This window comes from Trematomus bernacchii, unplaced genomic scaffold (genome assembly GCF_902827165.1).
Source record: "Trematomus bernacchii unplaced genomic scaffold, fTreBer1.1, whole genome shotgun sequence".
Taxonomy (NCBI): domain Eukaryota; kingdom Metazoa; phylum Chordata; class Actinopteri; order Perciformes; family Nototheniidae; genus Trematomus; species Trematomus bernacchii.
In genome coordinates, this window is record NW_022987942.1 from 483,146 (window position 1) to 510,457 (window position 27,312).

The window sequence follows — 27,312 nt, forward strand, 5'->3', positions numbered from 1 at the left end:
GTCTCCGCCCATCGCAGCGTTACTTGTCTTAGCTGTAAAACAAAACAAGCACACCCTGTTACTGTGCTGAGGCAGTGCGGAAGTAGCTTTCCAAACATTTCCTAAACATTACTGAGCAGAGGACAGAGCTGGTGAGTAGCGAGAGTAAGACATTTAGAAGTTTTAATAATAATATTTTTTTGCATATTCAAATAAGACTGATAGTTTAGTTTGCACCGACAGCTTTTGGTACAGTAACATGTTACATTTGGCGTTATAGCTTATCCCTGGCTGACACCCTAACTTTACTGTACGTGGCGTTTCAATTAGATAGCCTACTGTCCATTCACTGTAATGCTCATGGCCAGTAATTGACAGATTTTCAAATACGTTAACGGCACTTAAAAGTACAAAAAACGTTATAATTTAGAATTAATTATGATAACATACATATTGTAATTTAACATAAAACAAGTTGATTTAGCTACAATAACATGATCAGTCACATCCCAGATATTGAATGCATTCATTTCCTCTGTACTCTCACTGACATGGCTTTATTGTCATCAATGGGATAAATACTTCTGCCTGTGCTCTGACAGGTCACTATGTGCTAGGAAAAAGTGGAAAATCTTCTTACAATCAAGCTGCAGCATTCGGTCCTCTTTCGTTTGGTATGTGATCATTTGAAACCAAAATCTGTCCTTTCTGAAATCAGTGTAATTTTGATTTTGATTTATTGTGAATCTTCAACCGTTTTTTAAAGTCCCTTGCACAGCCACACAGGTCTTCTCCACCACAGCTGATTAGATCTTTGGTCACACTGATGTGAAATATGTGATGTCACCAAACAATATCAATGAAACTGATACAAAGGTTTAAAGGGGACCTATTATGCTTTTTGGGTTTTCTCTTTCCTGTAGTGTGTTATAGGTTTTTGTGCATGTAAATGGTCTGCAAAGGCTAAAATCCCAGTGTTCCCTCCAGAGGGAGTTTCTCTCCCACACACCCTGCCTGAAACGCCTCCACAGGATTCCTTTGTTTACTTCCATTGTACGTGAGCGGGACATCTAGCTATAGCACAGTAGCTATATTATATATACATTGTTTTAGCAGACACATATTTATGTCCCCAGTAAATTGCATAAAGACTAGTATCATTGGACTCCTTCGTTTTCTTCCGTAACATAGTGACATCATGTAACACTTGCGCTTTTATTGGTTAGTGCTTCAACACATTGGACATGATAGGCTAAGGGGTGGGACATCTCTAAGTGGTTGACAAATCAGAACAGAGATGGCACAAAATACAAATATGAACCCTGAAAATGAGTATAATATGACATCTTTGCTCAAGCACAGCCATCAGGCTAAATGTTCCGCCTGACTACAAACATGTACACGTATAGTGTAACCACTATCATTGATGTGCCCATTTCATGGAGGTTCTGCCTCATTGAGTTCTGTTCCAAACCAATTTGCAGAGAGTGGGACTTATTAAACTGTCCAACAGGAAGTTTATAAACACTGCAACAGGAAGTTATTAAACACTGCAACAGGAAGTTATTAAACACTGCAACAGGAAGTTATTAAAAAGTCCAACAGGAAGTCTGCATTGGTCCTGAACTAATTAGCACCTACCTGACCAAATGCAACGCTGTTTGTGACTGTCAACATGCTGTGTACACATAGTTGCAAACATTTACTATCAAACTGTGCAAAACAACATAGACATGGAAACAAATTGAAGGCTACCTTTATATTTAAATTTTTTTTTCTTAGGATGATATCCCTCTGTCTTGTCTGAAAACCTGTAGACATGTTCATTTGATTGTAAAGAAATTGTAGCAGCTCGTCCCAAAGCTTGCCGCTGTATTTACACCCTCTGACTAAAGAAGGAGCTCAGAGTTCAGACTAAAGATTTAGTTTACTCCATCACTGAGGAGGAGGGGGTAGGGGGAGTTTGGAATTGGGCCATAAGTCTTGGGGGCTGCTGGGAGCTGCTGGGGAGGGGGGGGACAGCTGAAACCGGCTGCTGCTGCTGACTGAGCGCTCAGACTCCATGTTGTTTCTGATGTGCTGTGACTCACATATCTCCTCTCACACAGATCATCCAGCGCAGCACCGACAGTGAGTACGCTCTCACTCTGACAGTCTGCGCTTTCCAACGCTATTTTACCATATATTTGATGTTACTAACATGCTTCACCACCCCCCCTCCCCCTTTAGTGTCAGCTGTTTCTGTCAGTAGTCTTTGGCCCAATCCCTTGTCCACTCTGAAAGCCTCTAGAGGTAACTTTGCCGTCACATGGCTGCTAGGCTTTAACTGGTTTAAACGGTACAGTGCTTTGTGGGGAAATATCATGTAACCAAGACAGAATGGTTTTACAGCCTGATATGAATGTTTTCCAGGCTCTTGCCTTACCAGAAGATAGGTCGTTGTTAAATAATCAATTTATTATTTTGTCCAAACAGCATCATTAAGCTCCCATTAAGCTGGCTGTATAAGGTAGCTTATCATTTGCATACGAAGATACAAAAAGCAACAAAGCGATACAGGCATTTCAGCCTTTGCAGACCCTTTACATGCACACAATCCTATAGAACACACTACAGGAAAGGGAGAACCTAAAAAAGCACAATAAGACCTCTTTAACATTGTACCTTTTATAAAACGTTATTTTGCACGTTAAAATAAGATAGTATATCATATACATTGTAATTATTTAATACTTTATTTTAAATCCTCTTTGTGGTGCAGGTGCCTTGGGCTCGGGGGAGATGGTGCCGGCTGTGTCCGCAGACAGCAGCTCCACCAGCTCCACCAGCTTCACTCCTCTGGTGGTGCTGGAGCTCGCCTCCGACACCAAGCAGGAGGCCATCGCCTGGCTGCTGAGCAGGATCAGAGACCCTCAGCAGAATGGAGGTGTGTGTATTGTATTGGCGTTGTATTCATGTAGCGTTTACTGAGCCTTTACTGAGCCTGTCCTCTGTCCCAGGCGCTGAGCTGCTGGTGGAGCAGCTGGGCCTCGGAGACGGGGGTTCGGAGAAGGAGAACCCCAACCTGTTCCTGGTGGGGGCCAAGTGGCAGAGGCTGCTCTCTGGGGCGGAGGAGGTGGGCCTCTTCAAGGAGTTCAGTGATGGATCCATGAGAGGCTTCACCTGCGCCAACAAACACAACTTCAAACACTTCGAAGGTAAAGAGGCTGCATGGGGGCTTGTGCAGGACATCAGAATCAGAATTCCTTTATTTGTCCCGCAACGGGGAAATGTACATTATTACAACAGCAGGAGTATAGTGCAGAAAAAGAGAATAGACTAATATATTCAAAAATAACTAAGTATGCACACGTTATTAATCATAAAAAACACAATATGTAAAAAAACAAATAGCAGATAAGTACACCATGGTAAATAAAGTAGCAGTATATTTAAAAAAAAAAAAACATACATAAACCAGCTGTCATTTCTATAGTTGTTTCATAGTTATACATCGAATGTGATAGCAGCCTGATAACAGTGATGTAAGTATATATTGCACAATTATTTACAGATTTATGTAACAGTATGAAATGTGCAAAAGAGCAGTAGCAACCAGTAATAATAATCATAAAGAAAAACTTATTGCACAACATTGATAGTCATAGTCTTAAGTGAAATTGTGAAAGTAAAATGTGTGTGTGTCTCTGTCTCTGTCTCTGTCTCTGTCTCTGTCTCTCTCTCCAGGGGACGGGGACTCCTTCCTCAGTATGGCTGAGTGTCAGTACATCATCAAACATGAGCTGGACACACTCCGGGCCAAAGATGAGACTCATGTCCCAGGACACCCCCAGGCCAAGCTGTACCCTGGGAAATCTATCAGTGAGTCCTCCTACACTCTGTCTCTCTGTCAGGTGTCTAACTCACTGGGATACACACATGAGTTACACAGGGTACGATATCACCACACACAGGGAAGATATGTCTGTAAATACCATGATATGAGATTTCATCCTTATCGGTTAGTCTCCTGACAGTAAGTTCATTGTCAACCATTGTCATAATCAATAAATGATCTAAATAGTTTACAGAGCAAAAGGGATAAACACTGTTCCAGCTTCTCAACTTTGAGGATTTGCTACATTAAGCGCTTTGAGCACCAGGAAAAGCGCTTTATAAATGTAATGTATTATTATTATTATTATTATTATTATTATTATTATTATTGTTCTATTTATCTTTATTGAATATATCTGGGTTGTTAGAGGGTCAGGGTCCTTTGAAGACTTCCCCTCAGCCTCATAGTTTGCTGATATTCTAAAAGCTCAACCTCTAATGGTGAACTGGGAAAAGGGGAAGCCAGACCGTCAACATACAGTAGCAGAAAAAACAAAACGGAGGGCAGGGCAGGAAGTACTTCCTGTTATTATCTCCCTAAAAACCAGAGTTTGGTTTGATTTCAGATTTCTTTAAGAAATGGGGAGTTTGGACGAGATTCACAATGGAGCATGGCGTTATTACGGACCGTCTACACAGCAGCGTTAAAAAAATCTTGGAGGTGGGCGTATCTGAAGCTTGAGGATTTTTTGCGAGCAAGGCACGATCAACCAATCACATGAATCTCCCGCCCGCGACATACGAAGCAAAAAAGCCCGAAGTAAACTGGATATAAACTCCCCAAACAGGCGAAAACATACCACTGTCTCTGCCACCTCCCTCCATGCCTGGCTCCTCCGGTTTATATCCCGGTAGGTCTGGTCATAAAGCACCGGGTGATTGATTCTCTACCGCTAATTTCTCCTCCATTTTTTGGAATATGAGGAAATGACCTGCGGTATGTCTCTCCCAGCATACACGCGGTTTGATTGGCTAGAGCTTGAACTGTCAGATTTGCGTACACAGGATTTGATTGGCTGACGCTTCCACCTCAGCTTCAAAAGTTGAACATTGTTCAACTTTGAATCCTGAAAATCCTGAAAATCTCCGCTCGCCTGCCCACAATGCAGTTCGGCGAAAAGTGAGGGAAAGTGACGTCACCCCATTCAAAGTGAATGGGCAGAAGCGTTTCAAGATTTTTTTAACGCTGCTGTGTAGACGGTCCGTTACTGTGAATGCTTGTATCTCTATTGTTAATCCATCCGTTTGAAATACTTTCCCTTTCATTGACAAAATAGAAACTGTATTTAACTTTTTTAGGAATGTGAGAGACTTAATTTCCTTTTTAATGTCCTCAAAAGTTTTTGAAACGGTTTGGTGTTGAAAGGATGCTTTTCTCCTAGGCTTTGGCTACAAGAAGTGTGATGCCTCTAAGTGACAGCTGTTACACTTTTAACAGGGAAAGCCACGTTGTCAATTTAGAGCTGCAGAACAATCAGAGGGCAGGACAGGACCTGCTTTTATCTCACTTGTAAAAGCTACAGTTTGGATTGGTTTTAGATTTTTTTTTAAGAAAAAGGGGTCCTGGAGGGTTTTAAAATAAAAGGGTGCTTTGTGTTCAGCTGCAGGGGATAACAATCCTTTTACATGTATAGATTTGACATCTTAGGTTGTTCTGATGTTATCCGTATTGTATGGAATTACAGTTTTGACAAGTTGACAGTTATTTTAAATAAAGATTTTTTTTTTTATCCCTCTCAGTGGCAGTGTGGAAGCAATAAATATGCAAATCTAGTGAAATACTCCAAAAATAAGATAAGGAAGCAATGAAGTTGGAGGGGAGATAAGCTGACTCTATTTAGGGCCTTTATTTGACAAAATGTGTTTAAGCAGAATGTAATCATTTGTAACTAATGATGCAGTCCTTTAAATGAATGTTCTTGTATCGAGTCACTCTGTGAAAGACAATAGAGATGATTGCTGTTGTTATGCACTGTGCACAGCGTGTGTGTGTGTGTGTGTGTCTGGGTTCAGAGTCAGGGATAGAATGCAGCAGGGCATGTCACTCAAAAGTCAGTGTAACATTTTTCAAATATTTCCAACTTTGAGAAATTAAAGATTTCCCCTTCAAAGGCATATCCTCATCATTTGTATTGCCTCTCAACCCAGTAAAGACTCAATGATGACTTGGTCGCAACCTCTTAAAGTCTTGGTCATGACTTGGTCTCGGTTAAGGTGGTCTTGACTACAACACTGGCTGGCACTAAAGGGAATTATTTGCATAACATTGTCATAAAGAAAACATAGTAATTAGCAGGTAATCTGAAAAGTAGGTTTACCCATACGAGAAATCTGCTTTGGTGTAAACAGCAGTGGCGAACCGTCAGGGCCTTCAAGGTATTCAGAGAATACCCTGGAACACTCAAATAAAACAAACAAAAAAACAATTTAATTATATAAATAAAATGTATGTAAAATGAATAAATGAGAATGGTATCTGTGTTGTTGATCTGTAATATCACAGTGTTCCGTTGATTTGTTTGTCCTTCTCGGTCCATGCACTACGCATTTCAGTGGTTTTGTGTTAGAAAAAAAAAGCAACCAATCAGATATCTCTCTGGGTAGAATATCCTTCAACCAAGGTATTCTATATCCTTGATAGAATACCCTGGCCGTTGCACTGAATGAGAGCGTACCTTTGGATTGACAGTTTGATCAACCAATCATATATTGATTAGTAGCCAATGGGCGTATTCTTTCAGAGTTTCCCTCGGTTCCAGGGTACTCTAGAAGGCCCGCTAGTTAACTGGCTCGAGACCGAGGATCTAGATAAATGCCACGAAGCAATTCATATGCCGTTTTATAGTTTTTAATGTTGAAATGGCAAGTGCAACAGGTGAAGATGATTTTGTTGCGGAATTGTTGTGTGTACCCTTTTCAAGACGACAATTCAGTGAAAAGACGGACATTATAACGGCGGGGGTGTGTGTGTGTCTACAGAAGGTCCAGTTGTGATAGACACGGTTCGCCACTGGTAAATAGTGCATACATGGAGGAAGGAAAACCTTTTTTGTTTTTTCAAAGGAGCAAAACATTTTAATTTAAAGGGGACCTATCATGCAAAATGCACTTTTGTGCGTCTTTTATACATGAATATGTGTCCCCGGTGTTCCAGGGAACTCACCAAGTGTCAGAAAACACAACCCTCTCTATTTTCCTCCATACCCAAATCTCTAAAAAAGGGGCTGCAACGGATCTGATAAAAACTGATCCAGATTTGAACACTGTCCTGACGTCAGGACAGTGGCGCTACGGCTATTGGGCCAACTCCACCAATCAGGAGGAGACAGCCACGGCCATTGCCGTTCGAAAGCGCTGGAGACGCTGTAGTACATATGCCAGGCCTGTAGATGGTGCTGTTCTCACAGAATCTGCCCTTGCAAAAACAGGGCTAAAAAAGTGCAAATTGAGCGAAATGAGGCATGGCTAAAATGCATGATCTGTTTGGTATTTTGAAAAAAAAAAAGTATAAATATGCCTTATATAGGTATGGTCCTACACTATATTATTATAATATAGCATGATAGGTCCACTTTAAACTATTTTATAGACAATTGTAACAAATTTAAAATAAAGACAATATTTACACAAAATATAATTATACACAAAATAATGTTGTTATTTGTGTCCCAGTTCGCAGACTGCAGTCCAAGGGGGTCCTGATCCAAGTGTTTCCACTCCACGAGAAAGAGGAACTGAAGAGGCTGTCTTACTCCTGGTATCAGAAGGTCAAGTTGTCCTTTCAGCCTCTGGGTAAGTACAAGATGCATTGTATTCCCCTTTTATTTCTCTACACTTTATATTTATTTCCTGTAATATTCTCTATATCCCCTCTGCTTTTACCACTCTTATTTATTTATTGTGTCTATGTTTTACTGCAGTGAGAGTTGCCAAGGAAATTTCGTTGTACTTTGTATGATGACAAATAAAACCTTCCTCCCTGCTACTTTTCCTCTTTCTCTCCCCAGATGACATCAGACGCTACTATGGTGAGGGTCAGGCGCTCTACTTTGGCTTCCTGGAGTACTTCACCTTCGCCCTGGTGCCTATGGCTCTCATTGGCGTGCCTTACTACCTGTTTGACTGGGAGAACTACGACAAATACGTCGTCTTCGCTGTGTTCAACTTGGTCTGGTGCACCGTTATCCTGGAGGTACGGACCGTGACTCAATCTACTTATAAGCAGGGTTTGGAGGGTTACTTTACAAATGCTTTACAAATGTTGTGTATCCTGTAAGACAACAGAACAATGTGACCTTGAAATGATTTAATTGATAGGAAAACCTGCCATTCATTCAGCTTATCCAGGTAGCAGTCTATACACCAACAATGAAACACATGTGCACATACTACAGTTTAGAAAAGCAGAAATAAAATCAGAGCTGACAGAAAATGCTCAGTTTTTGTTTAATACACACAGTTCAGCTCACACACTATTTAAGTGGTATATATAGTATAGGTTCACCTACTGAATTAAAAACAGAACAAATGAAGCAAAGAAAGTGAAAACCATAAAGCAGATTCAGGCAGTAGGCGTATAGATTCACACTGAAAGTATCATCCTACAGAACAGTACAGCTGACAGAGAAGAGATAACATCTGATCCTTTTACAACAAACTCTATATGCTCATTTTAGGTTTTAAGTAAAAGCACATATAGTGGCTAATGTCCCATTTTAGAATCATTTTATTAAATCACTGGATTATTCATCAAGGCTGGTAGAAGTGGAGCTAGTTGTAATCACTTTGTATAATACCGCTGGATATTTTAACCTAATTATTCATGTATTCCTTAGTTTATTTATATTTTATATTAGCTAATAATCAGAATCTGTATACAGTAACTACTAATTCATTTGTTCAAATAAAGGTAGATATTGTCTTCCAAATCGGAGTGGAGTAGCAGTATACTGTAGCATAAAAAGGAAAAACACAAGTTAAGTACCCCAAAATCGTACTTAAGTACAGTTCTTGAGTACATGTACTTCGCTACATTATACCACTGGTAATCCATTACTTCTTAAGACTGCCCAAGAAATATAAAAAGTAGTGACCATGCAGCCAGAAGAATGAAATGAGTAAACTCACTGTAGTCTATATGAAAGATGAAAGCTGAGTACCCCTCTCCTCCTTCAGTTATGGAAGCGCTTCAGCACGTCTCTAGCCTACAGCTGGGGCACGCTGAGCAGGAAGAAGGCCTTTGAAGAGCCGCGGCCCGGGTTCCACGGCGTGCTGGGCTTCAACCCGGTGACGGGCCGCGAGGAGCCCCTCGACTCCAACACCAAGAGGCAGCTGCGCGTCTACCTGGTGTCGCTGCCCTTCGTGCTGCTCTGCCTCTACCTGTCGCTCTACGTCATGATGATCTACTTTCTGATGGAGGGCTGGGTGCTGTCCGTCCACGACGAGGAGCCCACCTTCTGGACGGGGGTCCTGCTGTTCATCCCCAGTATTATCTATGCTGTCGTCATAGAGATCATGAACCTGGTCTACAGATATGCTGCTGAGTTCCTCACTGAGTGGGGTGAGTAGCAGTCATTGGAACAACCATTTCTACAGTAGTGCTGTATTTATCCCGGTGAACTTTTTTTATATTTTTTTAGCAGAAGGTCAATCAACATACGTATATTCTGATAATTGATAACCCCACCTTCTTAAAAGCTGAGTGAGGCTTTGGACTCACATTTAATATATATATATGACTCCTTTGTTTTTCTGTAACATAGCGACATCACTACGTCACACTTGCTTTTCTATTGGCTAGCGCTCCTACACATTGTACGTGATATATATATATATATATATATACAAATATACTTATGTTTCATTGGTTTAACACACACGTTTTTTTTCACATTGACTTGCATTACGACAAGTATCATGACAATTTGCTACAGTTGCAATAAGAATGTGGGAACCTTTTTATGGTGATGGTAACACATTCATAAACTTCACATTAGGAAACATTTTGATGATGTTTCTACTCCTCTGGATAGAGAACCACAGGCTGGAGTCTTCCTATCAGAATCAGCTGGTCCTCAAAGTATTAGTCGTGAGTATATTAAATACAAACGTTGCCTGTTTGCTCTTTCAGTGATCAAAGTGCAGCTTCTCATCTCCTCACTCTTTTTTCCCCGTAGTTCAACTTCTTCAACTGCTTCGCCTCGCTCTTCTACATCGCCTTCGCGATGCAAGACATGGCGCTGCTCAGGCAGGTAGGCCAAATCCCTTTTATTCTTTCAGCTTGTTTTATTCTTAATAACTTCTTTACTCCTTCCTTCATTCTTTTTTAATCAACCTCGCCAGCATTCCTCCCGGTTCATCCAATATTTGTCTTCCTTGTTTAGCCTTCCGTCTCCTCCTCTGGTCTCAGCTCTGCCTTGTAAGATGCGAGAAAGAGAAAAGAGGACAGAGGAGTTTGGAAATGTGATATCCTCCCTCACTCGAGGGTCACTTATAAACAAAGTCCTTTACTCATGCCTAGTCAAACCCTTATCACCTGTCACTGGACTGCCCTCAAGTGACCCCGTATATCTTATTCAGTAGAACTAGAAGCCATATACTGAGGTTCGGTCCCTTTACAGAGGACCTGGGTTGGAATCTGCCCTGGGACCAAGTGTCATGCCCTCTGTCTTCCCCTTTCAACTCTGTCTGTTCAATACAGGCACTTAAGTCTTTACATAATAATACAAACATATTCAACTAATAATTGTTTGTTTAATAGATCTGTAATGATCTTATTACAGCTTGATTTTTGAGTTTCATATGCACTGTATTGGATGCTGTAATATCATTTCTTCCACAGAAAACACATTTGACCAAAATATAAAAGACTTATTAGCCATATTCACTGTTTTAATATATCTCCTCTACCAATAAACTGGATAAGGGACTTTCTATGATTGTTTATGATTGAGCATTGACACGGGTGTAGTGATAACACTTCCCAGAGCCTCTCTCCTTGACTCCTTTTTCTGCATTTAAGGTATTAAGATGTTCTTCAACATGAAGTGTGTTGATCGATATCCGGGTCAAGGAGAGAGGAGTCAAGGAGGGTCATTGGGATTTACCCATTGTTACTTTCTACCTTCTTCGTCCTCACCTACTTTAATTGAATATTGTTTTTTCCCCCTGAACCCCCTGCTCTCTATGTGTGCAGAGTCTGGCCACATTGTTGATCACCAGTCAGATCCTGAATCAGTTCATGGAGGCCTTCCTGCCCTACTGGCTCCAGAGGAGACGCAACAAGAAGATGATGCGTAAGGTCCAGAAGAGAAAAGCCGTGGCTGCGGCAGAGCTGCCTCTGGCTGAGCAGGTCCGGCTGGAGGCTGACATGAGCACCTACTTGGTAGGAGATCTGGTCCATTTCTCTGTCAGCTTATTGTACTTCAGAGTCCTCTAACCTGTGTGTGCTTCCCTCTCCTTTAGGGCACCTTCGACGACTACCTGGAGCTGTTCCTGCTGTTTGGATACGTCAGTCTGTTCTCCTGCGTCTACCCTCTGGCTGCTGTGCTGGTGGTGCTGAACAACATCACAGAGGTGTACTCTGATGCCTTCAAGATGTGCTGCGTGTTCAAACGGCCCTTCTCTGAGCCGGCAGCCAACATCGGAGTCTGGCAGGTGAGACAGAGCTAGTTTCTCTGGGAACTACTAGGTCAGATTATTTTGAGCGGAGGTTACAGACCACGGGTTAAAATCTGATGGAACAGCCTAGAGCAACAACTAACACACTAACTGTTGTTGCTGTGGTTCACCTCTGTCTGACATGTGATGGGAGCAGTGTTTGGGGTAACAAAGTTATGCAGTTAACTTTGTTGTTGAAAACAGAACACGCTCATTTCAAATTCCAGAAATTAGTTTATTAAATGACGCTTTAAAGCACATCGCATGCTTCATTTGAGAATGCATCAGTAGCCTTCAGTTCCTCTGTCTTTAAGAGAGAAACTCCCTGTATCAACTCCATCTTTCATTAGAAACGTTATGAATTCCCTGTCACAGTATTGGGCTGTAGCAAATAGCTAAAATCACTTATGAATATGTTCCCTGCAGTCAAAAGAAAATGTTCTCCAGCTTTTTGCAAGTAGCCGTATCCACGGGATTAGGGGTAGGCGATATGGCCAAATCATGTCATTTTATTTCACCGTATTGGTTATTATATCACAATACATTCATTGTCTAATTGTTCTGTCAAAAAGAAGAAATGGAGTAATATTTCCCATGACAAACTTCATCCCATTTGTAATATAAAACAATATCAAAATGTTAATTGTAGATGAATACGGTGGACATAATGCTACCATCGCACAGGTTGTATCTTCAAATTGTAAAATGTTGAAAGCAGTTACTGACTGTTATTGTGTCTCTGTGTGTGTCCCTGTGTGTTTCCCTGTGTGTCTCCTTCTGTGTGTCCCTGTCTGTTTCCCTGTGTGTCCCTGTCTGTTTCCCTGTGTGTCCCTGTCTATGTCCCTGTGTGTCCTTCTGTGTTTCCTTGTGTGTGTGTGTGTGTGTGTGTCTGTGTGTGTCCCTGTGTGTGTCCCTGTGTGTGTCCCTGTCCCTGTGTGTGTCCCTGTGTGTGTGTCTGTGTGTTTCCCTGTGTGTGCGTCTGTGTGTGTCTGTGTGTGTCTGTCTGTGTGTGTGTGTGTCTGTGTGTGTGCAGCTAGCCTTTGAGGCTATGAGCGTGATCGCCGTGGTGACCAACTGCTCTCTGATCGGCATGTCTCCACAAGTCAAGGCTTACTTCCCCGAGTCAGAGATGCAGCTCATACTGTGGACGGTGGCTATTGAGGTAATTCATGTACACACTCACACACAAAGACAACCCCCCCCCCCTGATCTAATACAGATTTACAGATTGTTTGTGTGAATGCAGAATCTGTAGCAACGGGAAAACATTTTAAATTCAGTTTGTGGTCCAAATAGCTTTGACAAGTAACGTTTGAGTCAGAGACAGACATAGACAGACAGTTACGGGGAGAAAGAGGAACGTGAACAAAATCACATCTGAGTTTTGGTTTGATTTTCTCAGGTTCGTCTAGTGTCAAAGTCCAGTAACCAATCACTACAGTACATATAGTCCCTAGGCAGAGATTAGGGCAGTTTTGCAAACACAGTTTGTCATACCCATAGAGGATCATGGGAAAGAGATCCATGGATTAGTAACCATGAATTGAAGTTCCAAAACAGAGGACATTCATCTTTGTAATTTCTTTCACTATTCCACTGCAGCCTTTGTCTCAGTTCTGTGAATAAAATATGGTCTGTCTGCACCTTCACAGCCAGGCAGAACACATGTTTGTAAAACCACAAAACATGAAGCTACAGACTGTAGATATCACCAACACGCTGCTTTATGTGAGCTGATTTTTGCTCACCAGGTGGAGCCAGAGTCCAAGCTAGAGCCCCCCCAATGCACTGACGAGGGTGCATCCCAATTCTCTAATTTGATATTTCACTTGAACCAGAAGTCAATCTTGTGCACATCTTGAAAACTGTCCCAAAGTTCTTATATCGGATTAAGATCTCACTTTCATAAAGCAGAACAAAACACAATATACTATTATATTATTGGTGTTTGTTTCAGAAACAGAATTTATGTCAATGACTTATTTTTGGTAACTTTGGCCCAAGTGACATCACAGTTTTGCTGCAGCACTATGCCCCCGCACAAAACAGCCTACTGACTGTCTGACCGATTGACTTACTTTTTTTTTACACATCTTAACCTTCCTGCAGTCCTTCAGAGAGAACTTATCAGTGCTTAACAAGCTCCTGAGGGAGGATCCTTCCAACCATCTGGTTATTGTCTCAGACAATAACTAAAATAAAGTCATACTGTACCTCTGTGTACGGAGGCAGAAACTGGGTCATATTGATCATCTGAAGGTTGGATTGAGTGTGTAGTCTGCACACAGAGCTGAGATCATCTCCACTGTGTATGCAGGAGTGTTTCACTGTGAGTACTTCTTCCCCTCCAGCGTCTTTGCGGATACCATTATGTTTAATTAAACCTTTCACTGGTGAGAGATACCCTCATTTGTTTTTCTGTTCCTACTGTAGTAATGATAGTTTACTGTATAAGAGTGTCTGTCTCTATCATACTTTATGACGTCCATCCACTATGTGTCCATACATTTCATTCACATCCACTAACGTAAAGCTCATGGTGGTGCTAGAGAAGAGTCCGGTGACAACACGTCTCACTTCCAATTTGCATTTATACAGAAACATTGGTCAGAAAGACAGATGGAATAAAATATTAGCTAAATAAAGCAGGTGATCTTCTTCACTATACGTTTGTGACACGCTAACCTCTGATCCAGGGCTCTTTGGGGCTTTTCCCTTTCCTCTAGTGTGTTCTATAGGATTGTGTGCATGTAAATGGTCTGCAAAGGCTAAAATCCCTGTGTTCCCTCCAGAGGGAGTTTCTCTCCCACACTCTCCCTCCTTGCCTGAAACGCCTCCATTGGACTCCGTTGTTTAGTTCCGTAACATCACTATGTAACACTCGCGCATCTATTGGCTAGTGCTCCAACACATTGTACATGATAAGCTAAGGGGAGGGACACCCCTAAGCAGTTGACCAATCACAACAGAGTCGGCCAGCTAACCAATCAGAGCAGACTGTGCTCTGGTTTCAGACAGAGAGTGAAAAGAGGTGCTGCAGCACAGGCAGTATGAGAAAAATAAAGAGCTTTTTGAACATTAGAGCATGGAGACATGTCACAGTAGAGACACATAGTACAAATATGAACCTGGACATTACTAAAGAAGAGGTGATTTCTTGTTGATTTTAATCCCAGCCAAGGAGATGCTAGGAACTCTTGTGCTAACGGTTAGCATGCTACCTCTCATACTACATCCCCCGAACATGACTTCATAAAGCAATAGACGGTGGTGATGTTTCCTGTTTGGCCTTTACTCTGCCTTTTCTCTGTCAGCCATCCATCCTGTCCATGCACACGGGTGTATTTCTATAGTAAAGAGCTCAGGCCTGTGACAGACGGCTCAGATCAGAGTGGAGATAGGAGGAGTGGAAAAAGAGAGAGCAAAGGAAATGATGGCGGTTGGAGATGGAGAAACAGTAGGGGCGGGAAGCAATGAGGAGGAGAGGAAGATGGATGTGAGAGGGAGAGAAACGCTGATTGTACATCAGAGCACGTTCCTCCTGTTAGCATCCAGAACGTTCCCTGGGATAGAGCGAGCAGGCTATTAAAGAGAGTGGAAAACAGAAGTAATCAGAGGCAGGCTGTATAATGTTTTCTGTACCACGGGAGAGCCACACACAGATGTGCATTATTGACACAACATCCAATATATTGCCATAAGGGACATTTTCTATCTACAGCCAGCTAGTTTATATACATGGTTTGTTCTTTCTCTCACAGTCATTTATGGGGGGGGGGGGGGGGGTCAGCACCTTTTGGCTTTCCAGCAGTGGAGCGATGATACCTGGGTAATTACATAAAGGGGTTTACACACATCAGTGAGCAGTAACCAGGCAACCAGAGAGGACTTTCTCCTGGTCTAAGGGGGAGCTGTGATAATAAGCCTTGACTCCCAAATATATTTTAAAGGATATATTTTTGATATATTGATCTCCCCATTTAGTGGAACTTCTAATTGTATTATTCATGGTCAGTGATATATAAATGTTTATTGTCGTTTGTGTATCCAGTATCCTGATAGCAGTCCTCATTATGAGTAGCTTCTTTGAGGTAAACACTCAGTAATTAGATCCATTGTTTAAATTAACATATTGATTTGTGCTGTTTAACAGAACTGCATTCTATTACAATGAACTCTCAGTTAAAGGCTCCTATTATTCAAATGTTCAGGTTCATATTTGTATTTTGTGTCTCTACTGTGACATGTTTCCATGCTTTAATGTTCAAAAAGCTAGCATATCACATACAATGTGTTGTTGCACTAGCCAATAGAAGCGCAAACCTTTTTAACCTCTAATAAACATGTATTTGAGATTGCTTTCACCTCATGTTATAAAGTAATAATTCATCTTTTTAGTTTGTATAATTACAACGTGTCGTGTCTCTCAGTCTGGCATGACTCTGCATTGCCAACAGCTGTACATGCGTGTGAGAAGCTTTAGGCTCATTCATTGAAATACATTGGAGTTTGGCAGGTTTAAAATGAATCTTTTGTAACTAGAAAGACTGCTGCGTGTTAAGATGTGTCCTTGTGTACACCAGGCCAGCTTTGTAAATACTGATATAGAAGATGCAACATAACTGAGTTTCTGTTTTTGTGGTTCTAGCACGGGCTGTTGGCCTTCAAGTTCATCCTGTCCTTCATCATCCCAGACGTCCCCAAACACATCCAGATCAAGCTGTCCCGTCTGGAGTTCGAATCCCTGGAGGCGCTCAAGAAAAAGGTAAAAACCTGACAGCAAGTCTCAGTCACTCAACAACAACAGTTAACAGCAGACAATACATCAATTGCAGATAAAAGAAAAATATGGCACCATTAGACAACTGCAGCCTCCCCATTTTTAGAATGACATGAAGTCCATTCGTATATTTTAACTGCAGAACTGTGTGCCATCTTGCAGTGGATACTTTATTTGGTATGGGAGTTACCAGCACTACATAACATTTTATTCATTGACCACATAATGAAGGGAAACCAGACGTTTTCTATTTAAAGTGAATCTTAGTTTCATCATGACCTCCTTGGTCCTTTGTAGCCTATAAAAGAGGAAGAGCTTAAAAGAGGTAATCGTTTGAGGCCTGTTGTGTAAATTACAATAAAACCTGCATTCGTGCATAGACACATGGCCTGAATTATATTAATTACAAGTAAACCATGACACAACTGTCATTTCTGGTGTCATTGTCACCCAGCATAACAAATGTGTTTGCGACCCATAGGTGCAGGAGACAGCAGAAAGACTTGGCCCGTATCTCATTTCTGGGATTTCCCCTCCTCGACTCCTATCCTCGTGTCTTAGTCCCGCCCACAGGAGATGCGAGCGGAGGAGCCGAGGAGAGAGGAGGGGAAGCAGCAGGCGGTTAGAGAAATGAGAACTCCTCTCCTCTGGGCGGTCATTTTAAAGAGACGTCCATTAATGATGACAGGAGGCACAGCATTCTGTCTGATGGACAGATGTGTTCATGACCACTTATATATTTACTTTTAATTCATTCACAGTGCGGTATAATGAGACAATAACAGGCTACAGATGCGGACCCGCACGCACGCACGCACCCACGCACGCACGCACGCACGCACGCACGCACGCACGCACGCACGCACGCACGCACCCACGCACGCACGCACCCACGCACGCACGCACGCACGCACGCACGCACGCACATACATATATATGTATATATTTATAGAAATATATGTATATATTTATAGAAATATATATATATACAATTTCAGAATCAAACACTCTCAAAATAACGTAACACTATCAGAGACTGGATATATCGACTCTTTGTTTGTAGATATCTACTAAACTACAGCATACAAATAAAGCATGGGCGTAGGAAGCATCCTCAATGTGGGTGGGACAATTTGACAGGGGGTGTGGGCAGGTGGTGGACCTCACCTCCTCTAGGGGGGTCCGGGGGCATGCTCACCCGAGAAGATGATTTTTTTAATATTGAAGTTAAAAGCATCAATCTGCTGCACTTTGAGAGCAACATGAGGGACTAAATCTATGGATACATCTCTCAACACCCATGTGAAACAGAACTGTAAACAGATTGACTTTTTCTTTATGCATATTTTACAAATCACTCTCCTTTTAACCTGTATTTTTGTGTTACTGTCCTATAATATACCTGTTATTCTCTTGTTTTCTATAACTATAATGATCATATAAAGGTGTGCCTTGGAAATACTTGTTTACATAAATGATTACCAAACCGTTTGAGACCCACTACTTAGACTAAAGTGAACTATCTAAACCCTCAGAGAGTCCTTTACCTCACTGAGCTGTAGTTATCAGCCTCTCAGAGAGTCCTTTACCTCACTGAGCTGTAGTTATCAGCCTCTCAGTCTGACAGGAGAGGACTCTCCCTCCACCTCTTTAATAACAGCGCCTTATATCCGGGTGCTAGTGGAGCACGCTCGTGAACTGTTAGCGCCGGAGCCTCGCAGCGTGGAAACTGTGGCGCGCATCATTTTACAACTAAAGACACAGTTACACAAAAGACGCAGCATGTGTACGGCTCATGTGCACGGCTCTGAGAATCTGCCTTGGTACAAAGTAGCAGTGAAAACATGGTACGGAATTTAATTGATTTGGGCATTCTCACAATAAGCAAGTGGAATGGATTTGATAATGAAGCACTGACAGCGCTCTACAACGAGTTGCGAGTGGATAGACCAATTCACGGACTTTCCGCATAGTAAAAGTGGGGGGGTCTAAACTAATCATTTTAAAAGGTGGGGGGGACTTGTCCCACCCTCATATAATGGCTGCGACGCCCATGAAATAAAGAGAGTAATGTAGGCCTGTTATACTGAGTGATATATATCATACACACTGCTCTGCTTTCTGCACGGACCTCACAGCTGTTCTCACTGTAAACATCGCGTCGCGATGAAAGCAGTTAATAAAATAATATCCAGGGGATGCATGCAGAGCTGTCATTGGCTGAGATCAGTCCGGCCGTGCGTCACGACTCTTTGAAACATCTCTGTGGCCGGAAATGCATCCACGGAGGAGCCGTGGAGGACCGTGGAGGACCCATCAGTGTCTCCTCGGTTAGAGCTCCTCCAGAGAGCCTCCTCGGCGCTCGTTCCTCGGTCCTCGATGTGCATTTCGAGAAATTAGATGTCCTTCAACATGGCGCGCTGAAATTCATTTCCGGGTCACTACCGGAGGATTCGAGGAGTCGAGGAGGGGGAATCCCAGAAATGAGATACGGCCATGGTGCCACTGACCAACAACAATTGTATGTAAAGTCAATGGTGTAGCATTTTCCTGCTAATTTCCAGCGTATTATTCAGATAGTGAGATGTGCCTAAAAAATTCTGTAGTGCTCAAACCGAGCAGAAAATCTAAAAACTGAGAGGGCCGCAGACTTGTGTTATAGGCAGCACACCTTCTGTGTCACACACTTCCTGTGTCACACACTTCCTGTGTCACACACTTCCTGTGTCACACACTACCTGTCACACACTTCCCCCACATATGTGGTTTTCAATAAAATGTATCGTGATCATTCCATGAGTGTAATAGTGGCGGTGTTCTCTTCCGGAGGCTTCTCTAGGCTCTTTTGATCCGAGCCCCTCATGGGTCGCATCAGGAAGCAATACAATGTTCATGCTTATACAATAGTACAATAAGAGTCCAGTGGTGGCTGCAAAGGATCCCATAGACAGGCCCTGAATGCACCTTAGACCAGGTGCTATAGATGGTTTACAAAGGGCTGACAGGGTTCTTAGGACTCGCTAACACCATAGAGCCAGGCATCATCATCCCAATGTGTTCACTTTGATGGGCTGTCTTCTGAGTGGTTGAACATTGCTAATGGTGTTCCTCAAGGTTCTGTTTTAGGTCCACTTTTATTCTCCATCTACATCAATAGTTTAGGTGAAAATGTGGATGAAGCTACTTTACATTTTTATGCGGATGATACCGTGATGTATTGTGCAGGTCCCTCGATTAAGGAGGCGGTTGTTAAATTACAGGCTGTTTTTAACATTATTCAGACTCAGCTCGCTGAGCTTAAGCTTCTTTTAAATGTTGAGAAAACCAAGGTAATGCTCTTTTCTAAAGCTAAAAAGACTCCAGAGACTGCTTTGGATATTTTGACTATGCAAGGACAAGTACTCCAAGTGGTTACCTGTTATAAATACCTTGGTATCTGGCTTGATGATTGTCTTACTTTTAAACTTCAGGTCATTAATCTGCTTAAAAAGCTGAGGGTTAGATTAGGTTTCTTTTTCAGAAACAAGTCCTGTTTCTCTTTTGAAGCCAGGAAAAGGCTCTGTGACCTTTTTACCTGTGCTGTACTATGGTGATTTGATCTATATGAATGCACCTGCCCATTGCCTGGAAAGGTTAGATGCCGCCTATCACAGTGCTCTGAGATTTGTTACTAACTGTAAAGCACTTACTCATCACTGTACCCTGTATGCCAAGGCAGGTCTGCCTTCACTTACTGTACGGAGGCTCAGTCATTGGTACATGTTCATCTACAAAGCCATGCTGGGTAAACTACCTTCTTATATCTGCTCCTTGATCTCACGGAGAGTGGCAAGTAGCTATTGCCTGAGATCCCAGGATGTGTTTTTATCACATGTGCCAAGTGCTAGGACTGTTTTAGGTACTAAAGCTTTTATGTGCGCTGCTCCTCTGGCTTGGAACACTATGCAAAACAAATTGAAACTGAGCATTTTGATTCCCTTGCATCATTTTAAAGCGCGGCTGGATGAAATGTTATTAGATACCTGTCACTGTGAATAGGTTGCTAATTTATACCCCTGTAATTATGTTGTGATGTTCTTTTGTTCTGTTGTTTTTATGTGTAACCAATGTACCGCAGGTCTCCCTTGAAAAAGAGATCGTTGATCTCAATGGGATTTTTAACCTGGTTAAATAAAGGCTACAAACAAACAAACAATCATCATCATCATCACAGCTGGCCCCCTCCTCACTGAGTTGATGCACACCTGTGAACACATTATCAGCATTGTTTTCTTCTTCCACCATTTTGGAGCCAGACTCGAAGGGTCCCACTCGCGGTGAAGATGTAGCAAGCTGATTGGCTGATGGTGAAGTGCACTTGCTGGAGTGTTTGGTTTAAACCATGTCCTGGATGTAGGAAGGGTCTGATCCAATGACAGCACAGTAGGCCAGTACCATGTCTGCAGCATCCTGAATTAGCTGCAGAGGTCGGATGGGACTTGCAGGTAGACCAGCCAGGAGGGAGTTACAGTAGTGAAGGCGTGAGACGACCACAGCCTGGTACACATAGCAGGACAAAGTTGATACTCCGAATGTCATTTAAAGAACCTATATGGAAAAAGAAAAAAGTCCTTACCTATGTCAGGTCAAGTGTTTTATCAATGTTATTCAAGCAAGTCCTCATATTTGCAAGTCATGTGACTGAGTGTCAAACTGTAGTAAACTCCATTAACCCCTACTTTAAGATCACATATGCATACCATTTTATGCTAATGCTCATAGAACAAATTGCCCTGGCCTAGTGTACTTTGTACCCTGCACATGTTTCCGTCATGTTTTGCTGTTTTTAACCTTTTAAGAATATTTTAATTCATTTTAAGGTGTCCTTGAGTGTCGGTAAAGCAGCCTCAAAATAAAACATTTTTTTTAGTATTATTTGTTATTATGATACAGTGATTTACTCAAACACGCATTAGGACAGACACTGTCATAACTCCTCATAGTGGAGATGTTATGCATGTCCATTAAACATGCTCGTCCATAGCTCCATTTAGCATTGGCCACGGGCCTGATTCATGTCCCAGAGCACTTTGTGGAAAAATAATGCTGTGCCTTCTTTAATAGTATTGATATGGCTCCACAGTAAAGCATTAGCTGGCTCGGCACCGCAGCCATTTGTTTTGGGGGATGGGGGGGTCTCTGCTGCTGCACACTCTGTAGCCATGTTACAGCTGTGACTCTTTACACACCGGCTCCCATCCCCAGTTCACATGTTTCTGATAGAGTGAAGCACTGTTGGTCTCTCCTCACTGTTCTGTGCTCTCTTGGTTCTGCAGAGGCAGCTCTATGTAGGGTAAGTAGCTTTGAAGACTTCACTGTTAATCACTCATCTAATATCCTAACGGTTTGCTCGTGGATCTGATTTAACATGATGATTTGGAATATTGAGCACCATCACCTTTCCCATGCTGATAACAGGATTACTGACAGACAGCATGAATCACATGTTCTGTGGAACTCACTCACCCTCACATCCGTGTCTTCTTGCTCGTAGTGTTGCAGTGAAATGAAGGTAATAACTCTTTAAGGCCAGCCTGGTGAGTGGTGCTCCAGTGTCAGCTGTTTCCCGCCTCACACAGACTGCTCCCAGTGGTTGTGGTTGCAGGTGCTGGGTAAACTGGCATCCCCCCCTAGGTACATTGGGCATTTGCACAGCTACCAAGTGGTTTCGGGAACAATCTGAAACATTGTATCATTCACATTGAAACCCCCTTTAGGCCAGCACAACTTCCCTAAACAGATATTGACACACATAAACGCTCTGAGCATCCTTTTTGAAGCCTCCATGTTTCTAAATTACGACGGAAAGCTGAGAACACACAAGTCCAAGGAAACACTTCCCAACTGAGGAACACTGCCTCCGTCACACTGCCTCCGTCACACTGCCTCCGTCCCACTGCCTCCGTCACACTGCCTCCGTCACACTGCCTCTGTCCCACTGCCTCGTCACACTGCCTCCGTCACACTGCCTCTGTCCCACTGCCTCGTCACACTGCCTCCGTCACACTGCCTCCGTCACACTGCTCCGTCACAAGGCCTCCGTCACACTGCCTCCGTCACACTGCCCCGTCACACTGCCTCCGTCACACTGCCTCCGTCACACTGCCTCCGTCACACTGCCTCCGTCAGCCTCCGTCACACGGCCTCCGTCACACTGCTCAGTCACACTGCTCCGTCACACTGCTCCGTCACACTGCTCTGTCACACTGCTCCGTCACACTGCCTCCGTCACACTGCCTCCGTCACACTGCTCCGTCACACTGCCTCCGTCACACTGCTCTGTCACACTGCTCCGTCACACTGCTCCGTCACACTGCCTCCGTCACACTGCCTCCGTCACACTGCTCCGTCACACTGCTCCGTCACACTGCTCCGTCACACTGCTGCTTGCGGTCGAAAAGTCCGTTTTGCTTAGGAACCTTCCTAACGGAGTGAAATGACCCGGAAGTACCTCAGTGGCAGCCATGATAAGTGCCGTTCGAATTCTCTAGATCTATAGATTGTTGCTATAATGCAGGGCTATTCAATTGCATTTCAAAGAGGTCCAGTAAGAGAACATTTCATTAAATGCTCTGTTGTCACGGTCTACCTTTCTCTTTTTTGAGCACGCCATTTGAAATGACTCACTGCTGTTTCTCTCCTCTTGTCTCGTCTCTGTGTGTGTGTTTGAATCTATCGTGCTGACTCACTGACTGCACCGATTTGATTGGCTGAGTAGCGTCACCTCCTTAAAACATTAAACAATAACTTTTTAAAACCTTTTTATATTTATGTTTTAAATTTAATTTTTTTTTTTTTTTTAACATTTTCAACATCGTGGATAAATCCTTATACTGTATGCTCCCGGCAACACACTGAACGTCAACTTTGCCTCCTTATTACGCAGCATCCACACGGCGGCGTCCGTTGAAGCTTGCCGGTGGGCGTGTCTGAAACTCGACCAACAACCAATCACATGAATCTCCCGCCCCGGACACACAAGCACGCGGTTTGATTGGCTAGAGCTTGTACTGGCATATGATTTGATTGGCTGACGCTTCCGTCGAAGCTTCAAAAGTTGAACGACGCGAGCAAAGCAAAGCGACGGAACCACAATGCAGTTTGGCAAAGCGTGACGGAGGTTTCAAACTTCCTTTATAACCTCCTTTAGCTTAGGAACCACTGGACCTCCCTTTACGAAAGGAGAGGAGAAAATGCTGCCCCACAATGCCTTGGGCCGCAGCATTTGCCGTCACACAACAGTCGGCCGTTCACGGAAACAACCGATTATGACCGAGAAATGATATCATGAAAGTTACGGTGCTTATTAAGCATTTTAAAACGTATGTGGTAACTTGCCAAACTGCTTTGTTTTGAACGTTCATCAGTATTATAATCAAAAAGAGAAATATGAACGTTAGTTTTTACTGAAATCATCAAATAAAGTCAACATTTCACAGTCTTTACTGAGCTGTGTGGGGTTTGTTCAACTTTAAAAAGATGTTTGAATGGTGATATACACAGTGATAGATGTTAAGGACTAACGTTTATAATAAATACATTTGTATTGATTTTAAGATCTTTTCATAGTTCATACAATCATACACATTGGGATCATTTAGTGGGAATGCTGACACAGCATTCCCACTAATGCTATCTGTGAAATTCCTTATTATTCCGCCGGGTTATTTTGCGCCTCTTCTTCTCCCACATTGAACATCGCAGAAACTCTGTTCAAACATCAAAACGTTCAGCTCGGTCGGGAATCGATGGCTATTACTTTTATCATTCATAACTTTCATAATTCCAGAGATACATCCCATAATACATCCCATTTTTAACATGGAAGTCAATGGAGAAACTCTTCAGACTTCAACAATCTTCATGCAACTTCAACTGCTAACTGCTCCTTCTTCAACTGCTAACTGCTCCTTCATACTTTCACTCAGAAACCTCATTCCAACTTTAAAATGTTACACATCTTTCTGACATTATTCGTGTAACACAACTTTTAAATCTGATTCTTACTTTTAGAGATATTAAACATTGTTCAGACCTTGGTAAAGAGGCCTTCTTTAGATTTTAGAGTGCGTGATGTCACAGCTAGAGTGGAGTACAGATTTAATTTTGCCTTCATATTTTCTTTTAAACCTGCCATAATTCCCAAACCCTACATTCCTGAGACATAATTTTTCATGACAAACGTAGGAAAACATCTCATAGCTTGAAAGATAAAAAAGAATTAAGCAAAATAATTAAACAAAATGCCTCTTGAGGGCATGAAGTGACAAAAACTTTCAACATGTCTCCATTAAACCCCATTGTAAGTTCAGCCTCACCTTTCCCCACCACAGCAGCCACACACCTTTAGTTAATCTGCCAAAAAGGCCACATTATTAACCCGAAAGTACACAAAAAGTACACTTCAGATGCTCAAGTTCTTTGACATGCTTCATGCTTTCAAATTTCACCAATATCTGTTACGGTTCTTCAACAAAACGTTCACATGTAAGAGGTTTATCTCTCATTCAGAACAATGAAAATGCTCTCCTCTCACTGATCACCATGGAAACCTTTGATCTCTGGACACGTCGTTAGCTCAAATATAAACACCTTTGTCATGGAACACGATGATGTCATAACTCCAACTGACATGCTCAGAGCAGCAGACTTCAGATAATGGTTAAAACACAGCTCTACATCAAATCTGATGTTACGTAATGTACGCATCCCTCGCCATGAAACACGGTTTTCTCATAACTTCAGTGAAAATGCTCCAAACGGCCCAAAACTTCACAGGTTTGGTAACGATGCAGCCATCAACGCATCTAAGCGTATTATGGGATGTCATCAAATGCCATTGGCATGGCGACAGATCATTCGCCATCAAGTTAGTTCCAAGGTTTGCAGTTCAAATATTCTGCTGCTTTTCCAAGCCTTTTTACTTTCTTTTCTTCTCTTATCACACATTCAAGCCCCCAGTGTTCATGTATCATTTCAATCTAAATTCTTCACTTTCTTCTTACACATTACATTTCAGCATAGCAGTTTAGCGTCAGCTTTTCAGCATAAAGCATTCCCACTAGCAATTTCTTCAGGAATTACATTCTCTAGTTTGTATTAATGTGGACCGGAGGGAGAGGGTGACGAGCATAAGTTTCACTTTTCTTTTTTATTTAAATTCCACCCTTGGTCATGAAGAATATGTTTCTCTGTTGTCCCCGTTCATAAAGCATAAAACAACAGCATCAGAGCACGGTGCAGAGTCTCTAGATGAGTTTACAGTAGTCCCTCGTTCTTATTAAACATCCATGTTGTAGTCCGCTGTATAGAAAACGGTAGTTTCCATAGTTTCCCCACAGCAGCAGGCGCACATTTATGACCTCCACTGGCGCATCATAAACACGTCGGATAGTGAAAGTGCAGTCGGATTCTCTAAAGTACCGCAGTCTCTTCTCCTAAGTCCTTTTTAATTCTCCTATCCACTATCCCTTAACCCTGTGACGTTTCACACAGAGGTCAAGGGATAGACGATAGGGATAGACGATAGGAGCTGATTTTTGGACTATTCGACCGCAACCCTGCTCTCTCTGCCCCTCTTCTGTTTTCACTGATACTAATGAGGACCTGAACCTTCAAAATAAGACTCAGCTTTAACAGACCCAAACAATGCTTTCTGCTGAGCAACCAGACAAACAGCAGCGAGCTGGTGGGTGACTAACATAGCAGGTGGTCAACTCCTTTAAATCAATTTAATATGAATTAATTACACCCACACACACTGCACCTTGTCACAGTAAAACAATTGTACATGTACCTTTGCTGTGTTTCAGAAAATGCTTGAAGCCTCGGAGCTCACAAAGGGGATCCAGTGAGGAGAAAAGGAGGTGAAGAGGAGAGGAGGAGAGGAGGCGAGGAGAAGAGGAGGAGCTAATGGAACCTACGCCTGCCTTCGCTGCACACAGCTTTAACACATCACTCCCTCATGTATGTTTCTTACGCTGCTTATATGCACAGCATCGCTGGATGGAAACACTATCTGTAATCTCTTTTCATATTACAGCATTAACGGTTTATTTTGGGGTGGTGTACACAATGGTATAAATGGTTTAGAAATCCCAAAGGAATGCTGCAATATTAATTAATACTGGCCTTTGGGATTATGCAAATGTTAAAATGTGTCATCTAACTATGAGTTGAAGGGTGAGGGTGTAAACACATGAAAGCAAAGGTTCAGGGTTAAAGCTCATCGGGAGGCAAAACGTGGCCCAAAAGATTCTAATAAGCGATCAAACTCATCATTTCAATGTTATGTAATTACTACTGGGGTGGGATGTCCCTCACAAAATTGCAAAATTAAAGACTCATAAATTAAGATAGAACATTCTATTGTCCAAAAATATATATTTTGTTACTCAGATGCTGGTTGGAGCTTTAAATCTAAATGTTTGACTTTGAAGTTGCTATCTTGGAAAATAAACCATATAAATTCAGATTTTGAAATATAAATGTTTACTTCCCTTAAATCAATGTTTATTAGATTTCAAACTGACATGTTATGTAGGGATTAAATCCCACTATTCAGTATTCAGATGCTTGTAAACATAATGCTTCCCAGACTGACAAGGACAGATGTAGCTGTGTTGGGCTCAGCATGTTACCTCAGGTGAAGATGAGCACTCAGTGCCTTGAAATGCAACGCCTATCTCAATGTGTGTTTGTGTGCTCTGGTATTTACATGTTCTACTGTATTTAAGTGTTGATGGGGAATAAAGCAGATCAAAGCTTCTACAGAAGGAAATGAAATGTGTGTGTAGTGTTATTGAATTTCAGCGCTAGAGGCCTGAAACCTGTGAAACATACACTGACAACCAGGAAGTCAGCATTGTTTGTGAGGAAATGAGCGGAGTTTATGGAAAATGAATAATGTTTACAGTGGGCGTGGACCATCTGCTGTGGAAGCTTCTAGCAGCACACAGGTGTGGGAGAGAAACTCCCTC

The 27,312-nt window shown here is 42.3% G+C and overlaps 1 protein-coding gene across 5 annotated transcripts; it reads left to right on the top strand.

The window, feature by feature from the left end:
* Positions 1 to 57: 57 nt before the first annotated feature.
* ano10a (anoctamin 10a) lies at positions 58 to 27,118 on the top strand. 5 transcript variants are annotated; one of them, XM_034115593.1, is made up of 16 exons: positions 58 to 131; positions 582 to 653; positions 2,741 to 2,905; positions 2,979 to 3,176; positions 3,706 to 3,840; positions 7,528 to 7,647; positions 7,863 to 8,047; positions 9,031 to 9,415; positions 9,888 to 9,943; positions 10,032 to 10,106; positions 11,051 to 11,239; positions 11,320 to 11,511; positions 12,548 to 12,676; positions 16,163 to 16,279; positions 21,610 to 21,626; positions 26,146 to 27,118. In XM_034115593.1, the coding sequence occupies exons 3-16, from the start codon at positions 2,761 to 2,763 to the stop codon at positions 26,201 to 26,203; spliced, it is 2,001 nt and encodes a 666-aa protein (XP_033971484.1). In that variant the 5' UTR covers positions 58 to 131; positions 582 to 653; positions 2,741 to 2,760; the 3' UTR covers positions 26,204 to 27,118. The 5 variants fall into 5 exon arrangements, with proteins under 5 accessions (XP_033971484.1, XP_033971479.1, XP_033971483.1 ...); XM_034115590.1 differs by lacking the exons at positions 21,610 to 21,626; positions 26,146 to 27,118 and adding exons at positions 2,088 to 2,109; positions 16,776 to 17,044 and having other exon boundaries at positions 60 to 131; XM_034115588.1 differs by lacking the exons at positions 21,610 to 21,626; positions 26,146 to 27,118 and adding an exon at positions 16,776 to 17,044.
* Positions 27,119 to 27,312: the final 194 nt, after the last annotated feature.

Coding starts and splice junctions, on each gene's coding strand:
- ano10a (XM_034115588.1), top strand. CDS start 2,761: ATGGTGCCGGCTGTGTCCGCAGACAGCAGCTCCACCAGCTCCACCAGC. Junction 10,107..11,050: donor ACATGGCGCTGCTCAGGCAG/GTAGGCCAAATC, acceptor CTATGTGTGCAG/AGTCTGGCCACATTGTTGAT. Junction 11,512..12,547: donor CCAACATCGGAGTCTGGCAG/GTGAGACAGAGC, acceptor GTGTGTGTGCAG/CTAGCCTTTGAGGCTATGAG.